We start from the raw sequence: 20,565 nt of genomic DNA on the forward strand, positions 1-20,565 counted from the left end.
TCCAGGATAGGATCATTATTACTATTTGTCTTTATCAAGACAATCATTTCCTCCCATGTTGGTTCAGGGAAATGTTAGGAGGTCACGGTCCCACTTCTGCTTTAGAAGGGGACTAGGGCCTTAGGGTGGAGCAACTTTGGACAGTATGCAATAAAGGAGGGCTAGCTAAGAGGTCCTGGGAGCTTTGGGTACACCGGACCAATCTAGCATCTGAAAGAAGGCTTAACCAAACCCCAGAAGAATGGCTAAGGGCATAGAGACTCGCCTGAGTTGGACCTCTGTCTGCTACTGTTCTTTCAAAGTTTACCTAGCAGCCACGCTAGGCTGGTGCAGAAGCCACCTCTCAGCAACTGGGCAGATGAAGGCCAAGGCCCTTCCTTTTTAGGCCAAATTAATTTGAATTATGACAGATACAGTAGTAGTATTTTACCCATCTAGTTCTGTGTTGCTTCTCTCTTTTCTCTCCTACTTCCACAGTGGGCACTATAAACTACAAACAACCTAAGATTCTGATTTTAAGGCTTTCTGACTTCAAGGAACCCTTCCTATATTGCTTTGCCCACTGAGGATGTTTAAATAAAAATATTTATAGCCTTTTAAACTGTGTGTATGTGGGGGTATTGTCTTTGTCACTATTTTATGTATTTTTGTGTTTTTTGTATTGTAAACTGCCTTGTGATCCTCAGATGAAAGGCAGTATATAACTTTAAGAAATGTTTATAGTGGAGTTATAAACTCCATTATATGTTTATAATGGAGCCCCTTCTGTGTTGCAAAGGATTCTGGGGCATGTCCTAGGGCTCTCTAAGGACCATCACCATTGTCCCATGTGGGTTGAAAACATACCTTAGAATGTGTCCTAAAACAGTCTTGTGCATTCATTTGTGCATTCCCCACTGCTGGGGAAGACAAGAAGTGACTGGCAAGCTGGCTTTGGGGAATGCTGGTCTGCCACTACTGATTTATTTTTTTCCATTGAGGAGTTCCAGGATTTCCCAGAAGAGAGTTTGACAACCCTGTTATGGGAGGATATTTTTCCATGATAGAAAGCAAGCACTCTGTACGGGCCCGTCTTACCTATAGAGGCTAGTAGCGCAGGGCGCCAGGGCACCAAATTCTGGAGGGCGCTAGGCAAGAGTCCGGGGAACACCGAACAAGTGCGCTGAGTGAGCGAGGGTGTGTGTGCTGCTCCCGCCGAGCGTCGGCTCGGTGTTTTCCCTTTTAGCCTGCAGGCGCCGAATTCTGCAGGGTGCCAGAAAGCTAAAAGGGGGGAAAAAAACGAGCCGGCACTCTGCAGGAGTGGTGCACACGCCCTCGCTCACTCGGTGCAGGCAACTCTGGGAAGGGGGGGGGCGCCGGAGGGATCTTTGCGCCACGGCGCTGGATATGCTTAAGACGACCCTGGCTCTGTGATCTCTCTTCCTCTAAGCTGACACCCACACCATACATTTAAAGCACTCCTGTGCCACTTTAACAGTCATAGCTTCTCCCAAAGAATCCTGGGAACTGTAGTTTGTTAAAAGTATAGGTACAATTCCCAGCACCCTTAGCAAACCACCTTCCCCAGGATTCTCTGGGAGAAGCTATGACTGTTAAAGTAGAATAAGAGGGGTTTTTTTAAATGTATGGTGCAGATGTAACCTAACTTGCCAGACAGACTTATTTTGAAGCTACTGCCCTTGAGGCATTATTGTCTCTTAAAGTGTAAAAAGTGCTGAAACTTTGCAGGTGCAAATTAGCCAGTGGCAACCCTTTCCTGCCCCAAGGTCTTAAAACTGCACGTGAAAGTCATGTTCGCTCGTGTGATGTGATGTCATTTTCGTAGTGTAACAATGTACTAGCTTGGAAGGCTAAAGCTTGGGAAGACAACATGTGACAGAAATCTAGTTCAGATGTTCACTAATTGCAAAGTATGGATCACTGCAGGAAGCAACAGACAATGCAAACCAAAATAAGAGTGTTCTTTTTCGGCTCTTAATTAAAACAGTTGTATGAAAATAAATACTGTCCTTGTGTGGTGGTGGAGTTTCCTCTGCCTTGCCACTAAGCCATATGTAACAATTCACTTTTGAAGCAGGATGTCTGCAGACAACAGAACTGCTCAGAATCGGTTCTGTCCTCTCACCGAGCCAGGCCACTAAGCGAAGAATGAGGTGGCTAAAGAGTACGACTCTTTATTTAAAACCAAATGCTGTTAGCCCATGACTTGTTGCTTTACAATAACCACAGCCACTTGCCTCATTAAAAGAAGTTAGCAACAAAGACAGCAATAAATAATCAGTTTCGCACTGAAGCTTTTATCTTTTGTGAAGTCCTTTGTATGTTGATCAACAAATTGATCCATAAGCAATGACTGAACGCTTGTTGCTCTGCTGGGAGTTCACAAATCAAACACAAATGCATGGGAACATGATTATGTCACCATCGGAAGATAGGCATTGTGAGATAGCAGCAACATGCAACCCATTAATGTTGTGATGCATGATTTTTAACTGATACAGTCCTACCTCAGGTTACAGACACTTTGGGTTGCGCGATTTCAGGATGCGCACAGCGCCGAATCTGGAAGTACCAGAATGGGTTACTTCCAGGTTTCGGTGCTTGCACATGCACAGAAGCGCTAAATCGCATTTTGCACATGTGCAGAAGCACCGAATCGTGACCCGCACTTGCGCAGACGTGGTGCTGCGGGTTGCTGGTGCTGCGGGTTGCGGATGCTGCGGGTTGTGAACATGCTTCCCGCACAGATCAGGTCCACAACCCGAGCGTCCACTGTATTTTCTTTCCAGTAAGATCTGGTCTCTCTCAGGCTTAAGAACAGATATGGTGGTTGTGTTATCATTGAAATGATGTGGCAGATCAAACTGACCAGTCGACATTCATTGAGAAATGCTTTTTCCTTATTCATGTCAAGCGAGCTCTCAGGTCTCAGAAGAAACTTGTAAGCTACTCGTGAGCAGGAATAAAAGAAAAGATTAGCCAAACAGTTATTTCATTTTTTATATTTATCAACTCACAGCTAGCATGTTGGATCAGAATAAGAGTTCAGTAGGTCAGTATCTTCACTGAGAAAATAATGTGCCAAAAGCTGTTTCTCAAAAGTTTTCTTCTGAAAAAGAGGCTTCCCTTTACCTTCCTCATTCCTCAGGGAGCTTAGAATTTCTTTATAATTTCAGTGAGTGTGGTGTTTCCTGATCTTAAGTCTCAGGGGAAGAATGTCTCCCCCTGGGCTTTAATTGAAGGGTAGGACACTGGGGAGGCTGACCACTGAGAGCCTGGGCACAGTCACTGATTTTGTTTTTTTAAGAAGGTGCTCCCTTTTACCTAAAAATAATAAATACATCCACACTGATTTCTTTATAAGTAAAAAGATTACTCTTTTCACAAATGAACATCTGCCAGGAGCAGGGTAGGTTACCCTGCTCAGAAAGAGTCCAGCAATGACACCATGGGGTTTTCAGGGCAGGCGCTTGGGAAGACTGAAGGAGGCAGATCACGGGAGAGATGAATTGTAGAATGAAAGAAAGGACACCCACAAGAACCTCGGCTCATCTCAGAAATAAGTGCAACAAAAATCTTGCATCTCACCCACGAGAATTTTACTTAATTTTTCTTTCCCCTTTGAAAATTTTGGAATGCAATTTCTTTTCTCATTAATGGATGCAGAATATTCATGAAAAAATGCAGAAGGCATTTTCCAGCAGAACGCTAGTCTGAGACTTTGGCCAGCCAGACGGCTCAAGGAAATTCATAAAGCAAGACAAGCCGGCAATATGTGGAGCCGACTATTTCTTCCCAACATCTGGTGGTCAGCATGTTATATTCTCTGCGACTACACAATTGCATTTTTGGATATCATACGTAGCTAGAAATCACCGCTGAAAATTGTCTCGGTTTATTTATTTTAAAAGCCAAAGGATGAATTTAACATTGCACTATTATGGAACAAAGGAACCAACTCCCATCTCCCCCCCCCTTGGTGTGCCAATCTGGGATTCTCCTGACCCCCTGGGCAAGCTTTGTGGGGCCTGAGCAAAGGAGCGGGGAAAGCCCTGTTGTGCTCCTGCTGGTGCAACTGGCCCCAAGTATGAAAGTGGCAGCCATAAAGTGTATATTATACAAGATGTATAATATTTCAGTTTTACAGAGTGAAAGATCAGTCTAACAGTTAATGAATTGCCCTCTGGCCCTCAATTGATTTATGACCGGGTAGGGATTTTAATCCAGGTCTCCCAGATAAAAGCCAAATACTATACCCACTGGAGCACTCAACAGGATATATTTCCTAAAGTGTCCATCCTTGACACTTTAAACTCAACTCTACTAACATTTTCTGCTTGTAGATTAATAATGGTTTCTGTATCACTCTTTGCACAAGCCACATGGCAGTTTAGAACAAAATTAAGTAAAATAATCAGTAAGGTCCATAAAATGACACAACCTCTAAAAATAACAGCACAAATATTGGCTTCAATTGCTGCAACAAGATGGCAGACTGAAGCCAAAGTTATTAAAAACGACAAATCACTTACCCTGTAGTAATCTGTGCTATACACGTCTCTTGACATTCCAAAATCTCCTATCTTCACCAGTAAGTTTTCACCAACCAGGCAATTCCGAGTGGCAAGGTCACGATGCACAAAATGCTGTGATGCCAAGTAAACCATGCCAGCTGCAATCTGCTGGGCAATATGTAACATCTGTGACTGGGTTAGCTCAGTTAGATGACTCCCTTCAGCCATCAGAGCAGCATCAGGTCCATGTGCCCTGTATGGAACACAGGAGATCCATTTATTCATTTCCTTTAAGTTTAAAACATGCACACACAATGGAAGAACCATATGGGAGATGAAGATCCATGCGCCCCAATCTCTTTAATGACCATCTGTTTTGAAGAGCAAGCAAAGTGCTTATTGAGTTCTTTTTCCAGGTTAAGAATCTCAGTTGTATGATGCATGAAAACATCAAGACCTGGATTAACAGACCTCAGGCTCATTCACATTTACATGTCTAGGCACAGGTCCTGGCTTTCCAGGTTCCTGTCCAAGCCGCGCTGGGACTTTCCCTGCAAAAACCCGCTCTTTACCGCTAAACTGGAGCAAACAGCAATCTGAGGAAAGCCTGAGTTGCTGTTTGCTCCGATTCAGCAGTAAAGAGCAGGTTTTCCTGGGGAAAGAGGCAGGGCAAAAAAACAAAGCACTTGGACATGGCTGGGAAAGTGTGAAGACATGCCTAGAAAGTGAGGGGCAAAGGGTGAGTGTGGATGAGCCCTTGTCTCTACAAATGAAAAGGGACTTGCTGGTCTCTGCCAAGACTTAGCAGAACACATAGAAACCCTACATATTCTGCCTTGGGCTCCATGGAGGAAAGCCAAATATAATATGAAACTATTGTACTCAATGCTCAGTAGTACCCTCCGAAGCTCTATAGCAGGTGATGCCATTTAAGCTCTGGAAATGGACTCTTAATAACCAAAGAAAAATAAAGAAGAAGGGTGTTGCTCAAGTTATTAACAGACAAAACATTAATATACGCGAACTGTCTTGTTTTGCTCATTACACATCCCTCTGCCAGCCATAGGACAGCGGGCATAGATTACAGCATACATTCCAATACAAATTGGTGGGGTGCATTCTTTTATTAGTCCCAGAGAGAGACTTTGAAACACAAGCATCGTTTCTGGTGAAATAGTCTACTGCTCATAATCAGGGCATAATCCTCACTACAAACTGTGGAACAATCTCTGTGAGAACATCAGAAGCAGAATGGTTTTACACCAGTGACAACGCAAATGGCGCTGGGTGCGTGTTCCTGCTGGCTCTGAGTTATTGTCTTGCAGAATAGTTATTGCACTGGTGACTGGGAGGGATGGGCTGGATAACCTTGCTCCTCTTCTGTCCTTCATAAGACCCAAGTCAAAAGTTACAAAGAAAGATTGGGATGGAATGTGTCAGGAACTTGTCCTACACTCGAGTAGGACCCTGGCAGAGAGACATGCCCAACTGGCATGTTCTCTCCCTCCTGGTCGATTTTTCGGGAGCTTCAAAAGCTTTCTTCAGCCCGAACATCACAGAGACCGATGCCAACAGACACCGGCACACGTAGGGATCCGCAGAGTCTTCGCAGCTTGGGTAACAGACCTCAGCAACTCAGTATTTTGGCTAATCTACTTTATTTACCTATAAACACACACGGAGCACTGGAACATGGCTCTCGCTCTCTCTAGCACCAGACAGCAAAGAGAAAGAACAAAGGACAATAGTCCCACCTCACAGAACACAGTAACACAAACATCCTGTCTCCATCACTTCCCACTTTGTGGAGTCAAAACATACACCATTATGTGATAGACGAAAAAATCCCATGACTGCAATCATGGAGCAGGAATTCTAACAGAACATACCCATCCTAGTCCCTTCTCACTTCGGACTTGTGCAATCTGACATGAAGGCAAATGTCAGCCTTCAGCCCTTAGAACACAGAATACATATCTGAGGATACATATCTGGGGGGAGAGTTTAACAATCTGTCATAAATGCTCAAAACAGAGAGCAAAAAATACAGATGCAGTGACTGGAATGAAGTCTTCCAATTATGTGAATTTGCATACATTCACTTCTGGTTTTTGTGTCTGTAGAACGACATGGGTTTTTAAACAAACACATGAATAAACAAATAAGGAACTGGAGTAGAAGAGGATGAAAAAGAGTGGAAAACAAAAAGAAAGATGATAAAGGCCAAAGCAGAAACCCAAAGGGTGGGACACGATGACTTGTACTGTCAAAATCCCGCCTTTTATTACTGTATCATTTTGCTTGCTGAGCTGTAGAGCAGATTGCTTTATTCATGTTTAAAAGCTTTCTTCCATGATCATTGGAGACATTTTGAAAATAAAATAGAAGCTGAGCAAGGAGATTTTGAGGGAAGCAACAGCAAAATCCTTGTTGCAGGTGGTAGAAGCACAAGGCTGGCTTGCCATGGATTTGAGGAGACCAGCGCATGCTTTCAAGTGGCCCTCACATGAGAATGTGAAGGTTGTGTCGCTGGGCACTCAGATCCTAAAGAGATAAACAGCTGCACTGTTATTTCACAGACTGGAATGTCACAAATTAACTACAGCAGCATTTCATGTGAGAAAACTCACACAAGCCTTACGATTACACCGCAGATCTGATATAGGTCCCTTTTTAATTCCTAACTCCCATATTAAGTGCATACAGTTGTATGTACATGGTGGCTGAAATGTAGGGCTGTCACCCATCCCTAGAAAAACGTGATTGTCCTTTTTTCAAGTGTCCCCTGTCCTTTGTTGTTTAGTCGTTTAGTCGTGTCCGACTCTTCGTGACCCCATGGACCAGAGCATGCCAGGCACTTCTGTCTTCCACTGCCTCCCCCAGTTTGGTCAAACTCATGCTGGTAGCTTCGAGAACATTGTCCCACCATCTTGTCCTCTGTCGTCCTCTTCTCCTTGGGCCCTCCATCTTTCCCAACATCAGGGTCTTTTCCAGGGAGTCTTCTCTTCTCATGAGGTGGCCAAAGTATTGGAGCCTCAGCTTCAGGATCTGTCCTTCCAGTGAGCACCAAGGGCTGATTTCTTTAAACAGGACACCTTTTTCATGTATTCAACTCCTCCTCCTCAAAACTGTGTGGGCAGCTTTTAACATTGGCAGAAAAACAAACTGTGAAGCAGCAATCCTTCTGCAGTCATGGCACATATCATACGTAGTTAGTCTTTGTTAATAATATTTGACTATCATCCATTAGAATTATTTCCATATAAATTTGATTTTTAAAAAGAAAAAGAAAAATGGTTCTTCTTTTTCATTTTTGTCCAATTAATATCTATAACAGACACACAGCTGTGTGTGGCTGCCACATTTCATTTTGTTGTTTAGGCTTCCTGATCTTCAGATCCTGGCCTGCAGTTTGGCCCTGTACTGCAGGAAGCCAGCACTGTGAAGGACGTAGAGAGTTTACTTTTTCCTGGCGGCCATGGGGGGCGCTGCAGGGTAAGAAATAAATGTTCCTTTGCCTCACGATCAGCAAGCAGCCTTTTATTAAGCTGCGTCAAATGGCAGAAGAAAGCCAGACTTAAGCGCAAGTTCAAGAGCAATTCAGCATTCTAAACCTGAGAAATAACTAACAACTGAAGGCAGAGAGAAAGAGTGCAAAAGAAAGACCATGTGTTGCTGTGGTATAATCCCAAGTCAAAACTCAAGAGACAAATGTAAATGAATAAGTGCTTCAAATGCTATTAAACGGGTGCCATTATTATGAATTTTTAATGTTTGCATTCAATTGTGGGAAGCTGCCTTGTGCTGCTCATCCAGGCCACATCAGCTGGCACTATCGGTCTATTAATAGCATGGATCTCTCTCCCCACATTTGTTTGGGAGTAAAGCCTACAGTGGGATTTACTTCCAAGTAAACATGTGTCAGGCCAGGCTGCCAGTAAGGTATTCTCCCTGTGGAAATGGCACATGCCTTTTGGGGATGAAATGGCTGCGCTGTTAAACACAGGCCGCCTGTATCCCAGTGACCGCAATTTAGGCAGCCTTCCCCTCTCCAAAGCAAAGCAGTATGGGAATGCTAATGGTATCTCACATCAAGAACTCTGTTAGCTAAAGAAGGACCTGCTGTGAAACACATCCTGCCTTTAAGGCACATTCAAAGCACCTTATTGCCCTCTAAGCAGTCTGGGCACTGCAGTTTGTTGAGGGCTGCTGGGAATTGTAGCTCTGTGAGTGGTAAACTACAGGGCCCCGAATGCTTTGAGGGAAACAAGGTGCTTCAAATATGTTTTAAAGGTATAAGCATCCATTAGATGCCAGTTGTGTATACAGTGGTGCCTCGCAAGATGAAAAGAATCCGTTCTTTGATTCTCTTTGTCTAGCGGTTTTTCGGATTAGTGGATTAGCGCTATTAGCGGCTTATCAGCGGCTTATCAGCTTATCGGATCAGCTGATAAGCGGCTTAGCGGCTTAGGAAAAGGGGGGGAAGGGGAAAAACCCGCAGGAACTCGCAAGACATTGTCGTCTTGCGAAGCAAGCCCATAGGAGATTCGTTTTGCGAAGCACCTCCAAAACTGAAAACTCTTTCGTCTAGCGAGTTTTCCGTCTTGCGAGGCATTCGTCTTGCGGGGCACCACTGTACAATGGACTTACGAAGGGGAAGAAACAGGATCACAGCAGCAAGTTCTGCTACTCAGCCTATGTACATTCACTAAACTATGCAGTCCCTTCATGTGGTACAAACAGTACACGCATAGACTTAGATGTCATCTGGGAATCTGATTTCTGTTGACGTAATCGCAGGTCACATGAACACAAGGCCTGCTCTAGCTTTCTGGGGATGCTTGGATGCAAGATATCAACAAGGCCTTATCTCTTCTCTTTCCTCCTTAAACGGCGCTTCTCCCTCTATCATACTAATAAAGTGTCAAGCTAGGAGGATGGGTCAGATCCACTGGATGCCTTTAAGAAATGTTACTTGTGTGCAGAAACATGCAGTAGAGTTTCAGCCTCCTAAATTTTTCAATGGTGGTTGAATGCCTCTTGACGCTAATGCATTTATATGCAAGTACAAGAACAAAAAGCAGACAACCACCTGCACAGATAATGAAGCTGAAATTAAATGGACAAAACTAAGGGCTCGTCCACATTGCCACTTGCCGCACTACTTGCCCCCAGGAAAACCTGCTGTTTATCGCTGAATCAGAGCAAATGTCAATCATGTTTTCCCTGGATTTTAGTGCTAAAGAGAGTGTTTTCTGGGGGAAAGTTGTGTGGCAAAGGCAAAACTGTTTGGACTCACGCTTTCTAGGAACAAGCCAAGTGGAAGTGAGGACAATCCCTAATTTAGGCTGCAATTTTAACTCCACTTACCCAGGAAATAAGCTTGATGAAATTCAACAGGACTTACTTCTGAGTAGGCATGGGTAGGGCTGCGCCATTAGAATATTAGCTAGTGAAAATGATTTCTCTGTTCAAAATGGTATCTTGAGGAATATTTACTGTTGATGTGTGGTCTTTAGGTAATATGACTGCCAAAATACCATTCCTAACAGAAAACCTAATTCCAGAATAAAGTTTGGCATCCAAAAGGCATCTCCAGGAGCCCAATAATTGTGCCAGATCATGTGGTCCATGGAATACACTCATAGATGATCCTATAAGCTCAGGCTGGATAGTTTTGGAACACCGGATTGGAGGACAGAGCCAGATTTTGAGAATGTGCCCTGTTCTTAAATGTTTTCATATGGCTCAGTTCCTATGATCTCTCACACCACTTTAGGAAAGTAGACATCAAGTCGATTGGATAGTTTCAGGGTTTTTTTTGGTATACTTCTTCTCTTTCCCATGGTTTGCAGAATTTTCATGAGTTCTATGTTCCCCATTCCTGGGTCTAAATCCTCCCTTTTGTGCACAGCTTCTCCCAGCCCTAGCCTGAGATGTGTGCCATTTTATAATGTGTGTGAGTAAGCCCCATGGTGTTAAATGGGACTTACTCCCAGGTAAAAATGTATAGGATTGGAAGCTAAGGGTTGTATGTGACTAAGTCTTACTCAGCGTAGACCCACTGAAATAGTAACTTGAGCCATGACTTTTGGTGGCACATAATAAACAAAATCAAAACCCATCAAAATGCAAGTTATGAAATATCTGGGCTATATTCTCATTATTGGCCAACACTGTTGGATACCTGATGGACTCTAGTCCACAAAAACTTGTGTTGTAATGCATGTATTAGTCTTTAAGGTGTTATAATGTTGTTGTTGTTGTTGTTGTTTGCTGCAACAGACTAGCCCAACGTTATTTCTCTAAAAGCTATTTCCACTATTGTACATAATTAGCAGATGTTTCTTTATGAATTTACCTGAGGAACTTGTTAAGATCTCCATGCTTCATGTATTCAAAGACCATGATGAGGGGATCTCCTTCCACACATACCCCATAAAACTTCACAATGTGTTCATGCTGTAAGTTAGTTAATAGTTCTGCCTCCCGGTGGAAGTCTTTGCGGGCATTATCGCTAGCATCTTTTAGTGCCTGTGAGGAAAGAGTCAAACAAAGTTATGAGAAATACATCACACACTTTTCAGAAACTTGGCAACTCCTTTTTTTTTGTTTTGGGAGGAATCACGCCGTCAAGAGTGTTGTGTGTTGCACTATTTCCTTTTGCAATTTCTTATGCCATAGGTCACCCGGGAGCCTAAGTCACCAGGTACTTACATGGTGGCAAGTTGTCTTTCAAGTTCTCTTCTTGGGCGATACATATTTTTTTCCATTTTTACATACTGTTACATTCAACAACATGGTGACCTTTCCTCCTCAGAAACATTGCACCCAAGTATCAAGACTCTTGGCGCAGTCTGTGTTGCCAAACGGAACTATTTTGCAAGGAACAGCCATGTCAAAGCTATGTACCAGATATAGCTGTATTCACGCTGTAAAAAAATCCCCGGTGGTCTGAAAATCTCTCACAGAATGAAAATGAAATTACCAACTTGGGAGGAAAAAATGAAGAGTGTATGCGTGTGTGTGTGTGTGTTTGTAAGTGAGAGAGAAAGAGGGAACATACTATAAATCCTCAAATCCAAACACATTTAGGTTGCATTCAAACATGGGGTTTATTGCATGAGTTTTACAGGTACTAGGACTTCTGTCCAAATTTTCAATGTTCCTTAATTTGGCTTTTTGCTTGATATACCACCACGTCATGTTAAATTTCGTTCGCACTAGTGGGTGTGGTGTGACACAACAACAAATGTCATTGGATATGTCACACTCGCCTTCCCTTTCCAAGCTTGGGTGCTTCCATTCCCCCATGATTCACTGCACTGTATGCCAAACTGCCATGCAGAATTTCATTATGTGAATAAAACCCTTCTGATATTATGGGTTCCCAGGGTTGCAAAAGGATTTTTTCTGGAAACAACAGAGAAATGAGCATAAAACTCTGACTAGATTTGGCTAGCCTTCCAAGATGGGGATTTTACTGTGTGTGAACGATCACATGAAAGGCAAAAATAATCAGGTGAGGAAACACCAGGAAGATGGAATGAAGTGCTGTCTGAATGCAGCCTTAGTTGGAGAAGGTGGAATGGTGAACTCATGTTTTTCATCTCTGAGGAGTAGCAGCTGTTTTCCGTGATGGAGCTGTTGCCGTGGTAACTGTACACTGTCCGTCAAAACAGCCAAATGCACACTGTCGCTAAGCCCAGATAGATTGTTGATGCTTGAGAATGATTGCTTTTGGAACATCTTTGTGTCCCCAATCTAGTCCTTTCAGAACAGCAGAAACTCCCTTAATCAAAATTCTGCTTGTCTCTCTTTCCCACCCCAATTGCAGTCCTTTTCGGTAATTCAGTTCAGGGAAAATGAATGCGCAGGGTGGGAGCATCTCAGCGGCAGGGCCTACCTCTCATCTATATGTGCTCATTAGAAAACCCAAAGAGAGGGCATCACTGACTACCATTCATGATGGCTCTGGTCTGCCTCCATGGTCAGAGGCACTAATACTTCTGAATACCAGTTGCTGGAAACCACAGGAGGGGAGACGGTGCTGCTTGCAGATTACCCACAAGTCTCTGGTTGGCCACTGTGAGAACAGGATGCTAGACTAGATGGGCTGCTTGCATGGCCCAGCAGGCTCTTCCTATGTTCTTATGTCCACACATGCATGTGCAGGATCTCTTCCGATGTTCTCATGAAGGTTAGGGGTAGAACCATCAACAAGCACACACCCCTGCCACGCATGTTCTTTATCTGTGTGCTGAACTATAGAGAAGACCCTAAGCCTTCTACCATATTGCTCTCTGTGGCTTTAACAGCCTTCACTTTTCCATTAAGGTAAAGGTAAAGGGACCCCTGACCGTTAGGTCCAGTCGTGGACAACTCTGGGGCTGCGGCGCTCATCTCGCTTTATTGGCCAAGGGAGCCGGCGTACAGCTTCCGGGTCATGTGGCCAGCATGACTAAGCTGCTTCTGGCAAACCAGAGCAGCGCACAGAAATGCCGTTTACCTTCCCGCCGGAGCAGTACCTATTTATCTACTTGCACTTTGAGGTGTTTCGAACTTCTAGGTTGGCAGGAGCAGGGACCGAGCAACGGGAGCTCACCCCGTCACGGGGATTCGAACCGCCGACCTTCTGATCAGGAAGTCCTAGGGTCTGTGGCTTAACCCACAGCGCCACCCGCGTTCCCTTCCATTAAGCTACAGTACTTTTTTTTAATTCCTCCTCTAGCGCCTTTTCTTTTCTTGAAGTCTTTTCTACACCACCCTAATGAAACAATCCCAAAAAAGTGTAACAGGAATATCCTGCAGCAAAGACAAAAGCCACACTTTTGCAATCAGAATTCTATTCTGTGGAGAACAACAAATTCTGTCTTATCTTGTCTGCTGTTTTCACATTGTTATGAGTTTGTTCATGGCCTCTCCATCTGCTTACTTTTAGAGGGCTTATAGCAGCACTGTGTGTTACTCAAATCTCAGCTAAATCTTTCTGCACAGAAGCTGGCTCCAGAATGGCCACACACAAATCAAACTCTGTCCAAACAAACTGAAAGTAAAAATAAACCTGAGTCAAGTTGTTTTTTTTAAAGGGCAAAGCAGAGCTTCCCTCTGTATGTGTTTTCCTCTTTTTATATCAAATCATTTTTTATGAATACCCTTTCCTCTAAAGCTATTATTTCATACAAGATTAGAATATTTGCCATCCTCTCTTCCACACACCCTGAAAATGCTACCTTTTGAGATTTTGTCTTCTCACAGGAAACAGCGGCTGCCATTCCCTAACATGTATACACAATGCTGTTCTGGGTTGCCCAGCAACCAGCAAGGAGGCATGTCAAAGATCCAATGAATGAATAGCAAATGTGACAATACTTGAACATTAGGTGAGATTATTTGGCCTTCTGGGGCAACTTGCTCAGATTCTCCTCTGTCTAAAATCTTTCTGAAATGGACATATTAGTCACAAAGTGTATATTCCACAAGGAGAATTGAAGGATGTGTGCATATAACATCCCCTAAGATTCCAGCACAATCCTATATGTATTTATACAGAAATAAGTTCCACTGTTTTCAGTGGGGCTCACTCCCAGGTGAATATACATATTGGTGTGTGGGTGTGTGTGTGTGTGTGTGTGAGAGAGAGAGAGAGAGAGAGAGAGAGAGGGAGAGAAATCTTTTTGCATTATTTGTGCTCTTATGTTTTCTCTCTGCATCAAGGTGACAACAATATTGTCAACTACAAAGCTACTTTGAGTAAGAGCTAAGCATTAACTACAAAGTCAGAGTTCCAGATCTGTCAACTTGCAACTGCAGTCCTGCTCACACTTGCAAATTGCATTCACTCAATATGTGAAAAGTGATGGTGGAGAGTAAGACTGCATCCTCTGGTCCTGCCCTTATCTTCTGTGTGTTCACCAGTGTGGACAAAGTCCTATGTGGTATGTGTACAACTGGAAGCAAAGTAGATGCTTCCATGCAATTGAGAACTCTGCAAAAATGCTGGGTCAATGATCTCACAGAGCCTTCGTGCATTGATTTGTAACCACAATGGGCACACCTTCTGCATCTGAACACACAGAAGGGAGGGCTAGGCCAACAGATGTAATCCTCTACCGCTCCTGAAAAGTAAACAGGCTTATCACATAATTTATCAAGATTCTATTGTCTTAAAGAGACAGGAAGTGATATCACATTGTTTACAATTCAGAAAAGAATAAATAATAAGCATTCTTTAAAAACAATTTTGTGTCCCCCTTGGCTGACCAATTCATATATTTTAAAAAAACACATAATGAAGACTTGAAGAAAAAGCATAATTCTTGGAATGCTAGTACTTTTCTCCAGGCACATAGTACAGTGGTACCTTGGGTTACATATGCTTCAGGTTACAGACTCTGCTAACCCAGAAATATTACCTCGGGTTAAGAACTTTGCTTCAGGTCAGGATGAGAACAGAAATCGTGCTTTGGCGGCGCGGTGGCAGCAGGAGGCCCCATTAGCTAAAGTGGTGCTTCAGGTTAAGAACAGTTTCAGGTTAAGTACGGACCTCCGGAACGAATTAAGTACTTAACCCGAAGTACCACTGTACTGGTTGACACACAAACTAAGTGCATAGGTGGCCTCACATGCACAAGTTTGCTTAAAAATGTAGATCTAATTAAATTATCCCCCATGCTATAAGAAACCATTTAGGGATGAGAGCCACAGCAAGGAGCACTTTATCTCTAATGTTCAGCCATGGAACATGTTTGCAGTACTGTACTAGGGCTCAACTCTTGAGCACGTGAAGCAAGAGAGAGTGCATCTTCAAACATCTGCAGAGTGCTTTTTCTTCCCTGCTGAATAAACGCAACTAGAATGTGAGATCGAGATTATGACAAGGCTCTCCTTCAAAAGGGTATGGGCTTTCAGGTAGGCCACAACCTACTTCTAGGCATTTTCACAGGAATCTCCTGACTTCCTATTAACATTTGCAAGATGTTAATAGCAGCCTACTTTCAACAATGCAGGGCAGGTAGAAGCCTGTGACTCTGTGGATGTTGCTAAACTACAACTCCCATTATCCTTGACCATTGGCCATGCTGGCTTGGGCCAATGAGAGCTGGAGTCCAATAACATCTGGAGGGCCACAGGTTCCTCACCCATTTATAGCTGGAGACAATTCAATGGCAACAAACATCAACCGTTACATCCACAACAAAGATGGTTCATTTTACCTTCACTGCAACCAAGATCTTTTCCTGCTCATGACACAGATTATAACATTCGGCCAAGAAGACTTTCCCAAAGGCTCCTTCTCCCAGTTCCCTTTTGAGGACAATATTGTGTCGCTTGATGTGCTGGACAACTGCAAAATGAAGGTAAAGCAAGGATTAGAAATGAATTTCCTGGCCAAGGAAAGAGGCAGTTTGGGAAGTGGGCCCAGGTAAAATCCCAGCGTGTAGAGCAACAGGGCTTGCTTGCTCTGTTGACTTGGCAAGTCCGGCCCCAAAGCAGGACTCCTCTCTTTTTACCTGGCCATGTTAAGTCAAGCAGCTAATGCAGAGGTCAGGACCATTCAGGCTCACATCACCATTTCTAACAAACTCCGCCCACCCACCAATCATGTGACCTGACAATCATTTCAATCTGCCTCAACACCTTCCTCAGCTTCCTTCTGGTTAGACCTAACCATTTACTCATATTGTGTATGAGGTATACATTTCCCCTACCCCCAAACAAAGGTGGAATTGAACATAAAATACATAAAATGGAATTGAAATATATCAGAGCTGGCCAGCCTTCCAGGGGCCACATTCTGATGTGGGGAGGCAAAGCCAAAAGAGGGTGGGGCACAAGAATGAAATACTTTGATATTGCTGTTAAAATGGCATACAGGTTAGGTTGAAAAGGCTTAGAGAGGGGGAAAGTGTGCTCCTTTTTGACAAGATCAAGGTCGTCCGTCATCCTGGGATGTCTTTGATCACCGCAGCAGAGTGAGCTCTGAAAAAAACAATTCTGAATGCTGCTGCTTCAAGAAATAAATTAAGAGGAGGAAAACACTGAAGACAGGCTGTGTTTATTTCCTGTCACTTCCGTTTTTTAAAATTTCTTTAACAGCTGCTCCCCTTTATTGCACAGCAAAGAAAATTTCTAGGGGGGGGGAGAATTCATATAACCTAGGAAGATAAAGTAGGTCTTCCTTTAATTAAATCCAGCCTACTCTGTGGCTCTCTTCGCTTGCTCCTCTTAAATTAAGCTGCCACTTACTCTGTCTGTTTCATTCAACAACTAGGATAAATAAAATGTTTCATTCTAGCAAATATGATTTACACTCTTGCTCTGAGGTTAAACAGAGAAATAAGACAATTGGCAGCAATATGGCCATCAGAGCCTGGGCAATTGTCTGCTACAGGATAAAACTCTCTTGCTGTATTAAAACTTGGACCCTTCGCCATTTTCTTTGATGCCTGTTCCTTCTTTCCCTGCTTACAAAAATATTTACAGGGCATGTCTACTCAAATGTAAGCCTCATTGAATTCTATGAGACTCACCGCCATGTAAATATGTACAGGATTGCAGTCTTGGTGCTTAAAATACCAGACTATACACACGTATGAATGTCACAAACTATACTGAACAACTATTCCTGTTTTTGAGATGTTACTTGAGATGATACGAAAAGGATAAAGTTACGACAATGCTGCTGTTGCTGCTTTATTTTTGTCTGCTTCCCTTTATATCAGATGATCCCGTAGAGCAAGAATGAAAGCTTCTGTTTTAGCAGGAGTTTCACTGCAAACCACTCCTGGAGCAAGGCTCTTTGAAAGGTCCCACCCACCTGTCACATTTGACCCATGAGAGATAGGACAGGCACAGTGGGGAATAAAGGTTCTCTACCCCTGCTTTATAGGGTAAATCAGGGGTCTGCAACCCGTGGCTCCGGAGCCGCATGTGGCTCTTTTACACCTTTGCCGCGGCTCCGGGGCGGATACTAGCGAGGGGAGGAGGCGCACTGTGTGCCCCGACACTCCCCACTGTGGTGGGCGCTGTACTGGCTGTGACGTCGCATGGGGGCAGTGCGTGCGTTAGTCACGCACAGTCCCGACGTCACCTTCCCGCCCTCCCGCTACATTGTAAGGGGCATGTAAGCTGGTCACTGCATTGAAAGGGGGCATGTACGCTGGTCACTGTTTTGAAGGGGAGTGAAGAACACACACACACACAAAAGGTAACTTGTTAATTTAACGTTTATTTCTATGAGGAGGAGTAATTCTGAGGGGTCAAACAAAGAAATAATAAAAAGTGACAAAAAGTTATTTTTATAATGACGAGTTTTGCGGCTCCCAGTTTTTTTTCCTTCGGAAATGGGTCCAAGTGGCTCTTTTTGTCTTAAAGGTTGCAGACCCCTGGTGTAAATCAAACAGTGGCCCAGACAAAATAAGCAGCGGTTGCAGGTGCCACTGATCAACCCCATCCTCTTGTCAAAATGGCCAGTGGAGGATGCAACAGGTAAAGGATGCAGCCTGCCAGCTGCATAAGTTTCCCCACCATTGCTTTTCACGTTGAACTGATGGCTCCAAAATGCTAACAGATATGACTCATAATAAGAGGGCCCTGAAAATGGAAAACTAGGCTAACAGACTTGCTGAACTCAGAACCTGCCTCTACGAACACAGAATTATAGAACTGTCATGAAGAAAGGCATCCTAAGTGTCATCTAGTCCAAAGCCCTGCGATGCAGGAATCACAGCTAAATCCCTGACAGATGGCCATCCAAACACTGTTTAAAAACTTCCAGTGAAGAAGAGTCAACAACCTTCAGAAGTAGTATGTTCCACTGTTGAGAAGCTCTTGCCATCAGAAAGTTCTTCCTAAAGTTAAGTTGGAATCTCCTTTCCTGTTATTTGGAACAGCAGAAAACAAGCTTGCTCCGTCTTCCATGTGATTGCCCTTCAGATATTTGAAGATGATTACCATGTCACCTCTTTTCCAGGCTAAACACCCAACTCCCTCAACCATTCCTCCTAAGACTTGTTTTTTAGGGCCTTTATCATCTTGGTCACCCTCCTCGGCACATGTTTCCAATATATGAATCTTCCTTATACAATGTCCCATCAGGCCCAGTATTGTCAAGCTCCCAAGTGCTCATGCTAGGATCTTAAACTATCCCTGCTACTGGAGAAGCTAGGGAGTGACCCTGGGACCTTCTATACACGGTCTACCACTGAACTGTGGCCTTTCTGAGGAATATATACAGCAGGCTACAAGTGCAGTAAATGGTGGCAGACCATATAGAAAGAAAAAAAATGCATGCTGGGCTTAAGGTTGATATTTAGCCATTTGACTTGGTGACGGGGAGCTACCTAAATCTCAATGTACAACAGTTCTGCCAGCACCAGTATCACAGCCCATCATTTCTACACTGCTTCACATTTTCAAAGGAATTGTAGGATTCAAGCTGCCTTAAATGATCAAATAGAACACTGCAAAACATTACAAATGAGAATCAGATCCAAATATATTAATGATGCACATTTGTTGTTGTTTAGTTGTTTAGTCGTGTCCAACTCTTCGTGACCCCATGGACCAGAGCACACCAGGCACTCCTGTCTTCCACTCCTCCTGCAGTTTGGTCAAATTCATGTTAGTAGCTTCGAGAACACTGTCCAACCATCTCGTCCTCTGTCGTCCCCTTCTCCTTGTGCCCTCCATCTTTCCCAACATCAGGGTCTTTTCCAGGGAGTCTTCTCTTCTCATGAGGTGGCCAAAGTACTGGAGCCTCAGCTTCAGGATCTGTCCTTCCAGTGAGCACTCAGGGCTGATTTCCTTCAGAATGGAGAGGTTTGATCTTCTTGCAATCCATGGGACTCTCAAGAGTTTCCTCCAGAACCATAATTCAAAAGCATCAATTCTTCGGCGATCAGCCTTCTTTATGGTCCAGCTCTCACTTCCATACATTACTGCTGGGAAAACCATAGCTTTTACTATACGGACCTTTGTTGGCAAGGTGATGTCTCTGCTTTTTAAGATGTTGTCTAGGTTTGTCATTGCTTTTCTCCCAAGAAGCAGGCGTCTCTTAATTTCGTGGCTGCTGTCACCATCTGCAGTGATCATGGAGCCCAAGAACATAAAATCTCTCACTGCCTCCATTTCTTCCCCTTCTATACTTCACATTTAAAGTAATGCAATTAACAATGAAACAAAGTATTCTCTTAAACATTAAAAGGAAAATAAAAAGCAAACACCAAAATGCAGTAAACCCCCCACATATAAACAACTAAACAAAATGAATGGAACAGAAGTTGCACCCACAGGCCCCCCCTCACTGAGTTTCTGGTAGGATTAATAATAATTTACATACTATTATTTTTGCCCCACAGCAAAACAACACACTTGCTGCAATGCTTCTGGGCTGTCTACACCCAGGCATGCCCTTTCCCTCCAAATTGCATCTCTCTCCCAGCCTCCCTCTCTCAAAATATATCCCTCTATCTTCCTCTTCTTCTCTCTCAAAATCTTTCTCTGTTGATAATTGCGGCATCCTGTGCCAAGCAGCTGTCACTAAGGAACACGAGCTCTGCCCCAACACTTCCGCAGTGACAATGCATGCAAGTTTATTGGCTGATCTATCGCACCATAATGAACTCGCTCACAACTTTCCATCCGTAGCCTGAGAAGCAGAGGGAGATGGGCCACGGCCCGAACATTTTGTTCCGATACATCTGAAAGGAGGGGAAAACAATCACAAGTATTTGTAACCACGGTCGCCCCCTCCTCACAGCCCACTGTTCCTGAAAAAGTGGGCACGAGGCAAGCATCCAAGGCTGTTTGCTATTCACAGAAGGGCATGAGTCCAATCTTCCGGCAGATGCAGGACTTTGCTGAATAAGGGCATGCGCAGATAAAGGACAATCACTTTTATTCAGCTCTGATTTATTCAGCTACCCTAATGAGCTTGACCATAAGATAATATTCTCCGACATTTTGAAGCCTCCCCACAACTGTTCTAAATCTACTCTGCCTTCTCTTGCTCCTCAACCTGCCTCTTGGCTTCAGTTCTATAGCTTAG

At 43.7% G+C, this 20,565-nt stretch overlaps 1 protein-coding gene across 8 annotated transcripts in view; it reads right to left on the reverse strand.

Moving 5' to 3' along the window:
* The window catches only part of NTRK2 (neurotrophic receptor tyrosine kinase 2), a 180,191-nt gene that overhangs the window by 22,389 nt on the left and 137,237 nt on the right, over positions 1–20,565 (reverse strand). For all 8 annotated transcript variants that reach the window (XM_082241540.1, XM_082241538.1, XM_082241536.1 and 5 more), the window contains 3 exons: positions 15,731–15,861; positions 10,876–11,048; positions 4,533–4,767 (listed from right to left, as the gene is read on the reverse strand). In XM_082241540.1, coding sequence (XP_082097666.1) covers positions 4,533–4,767; positions 10,876–11,048; positions 15,731–15,861 — 539 coding nt within the window. The remainder of the gene's footprint in view (positions 1–4,532; positions 4,768–10,875; positions 11,049–15,730; positions 15,862–20,565) is intronic.

The sequence above is a fragment of the Podarcis vaucheri genome (assembly GCF_965113315.1).
Source record: "Podarcis vaucheri genome assembly, chromosome: 11".
Lineage (NCBI taxonomy): Eukaryota > Metazoa > Chordata > Lepidosauria > Squamata > Lacertidae > Podarcis > Podarcis vaucheri.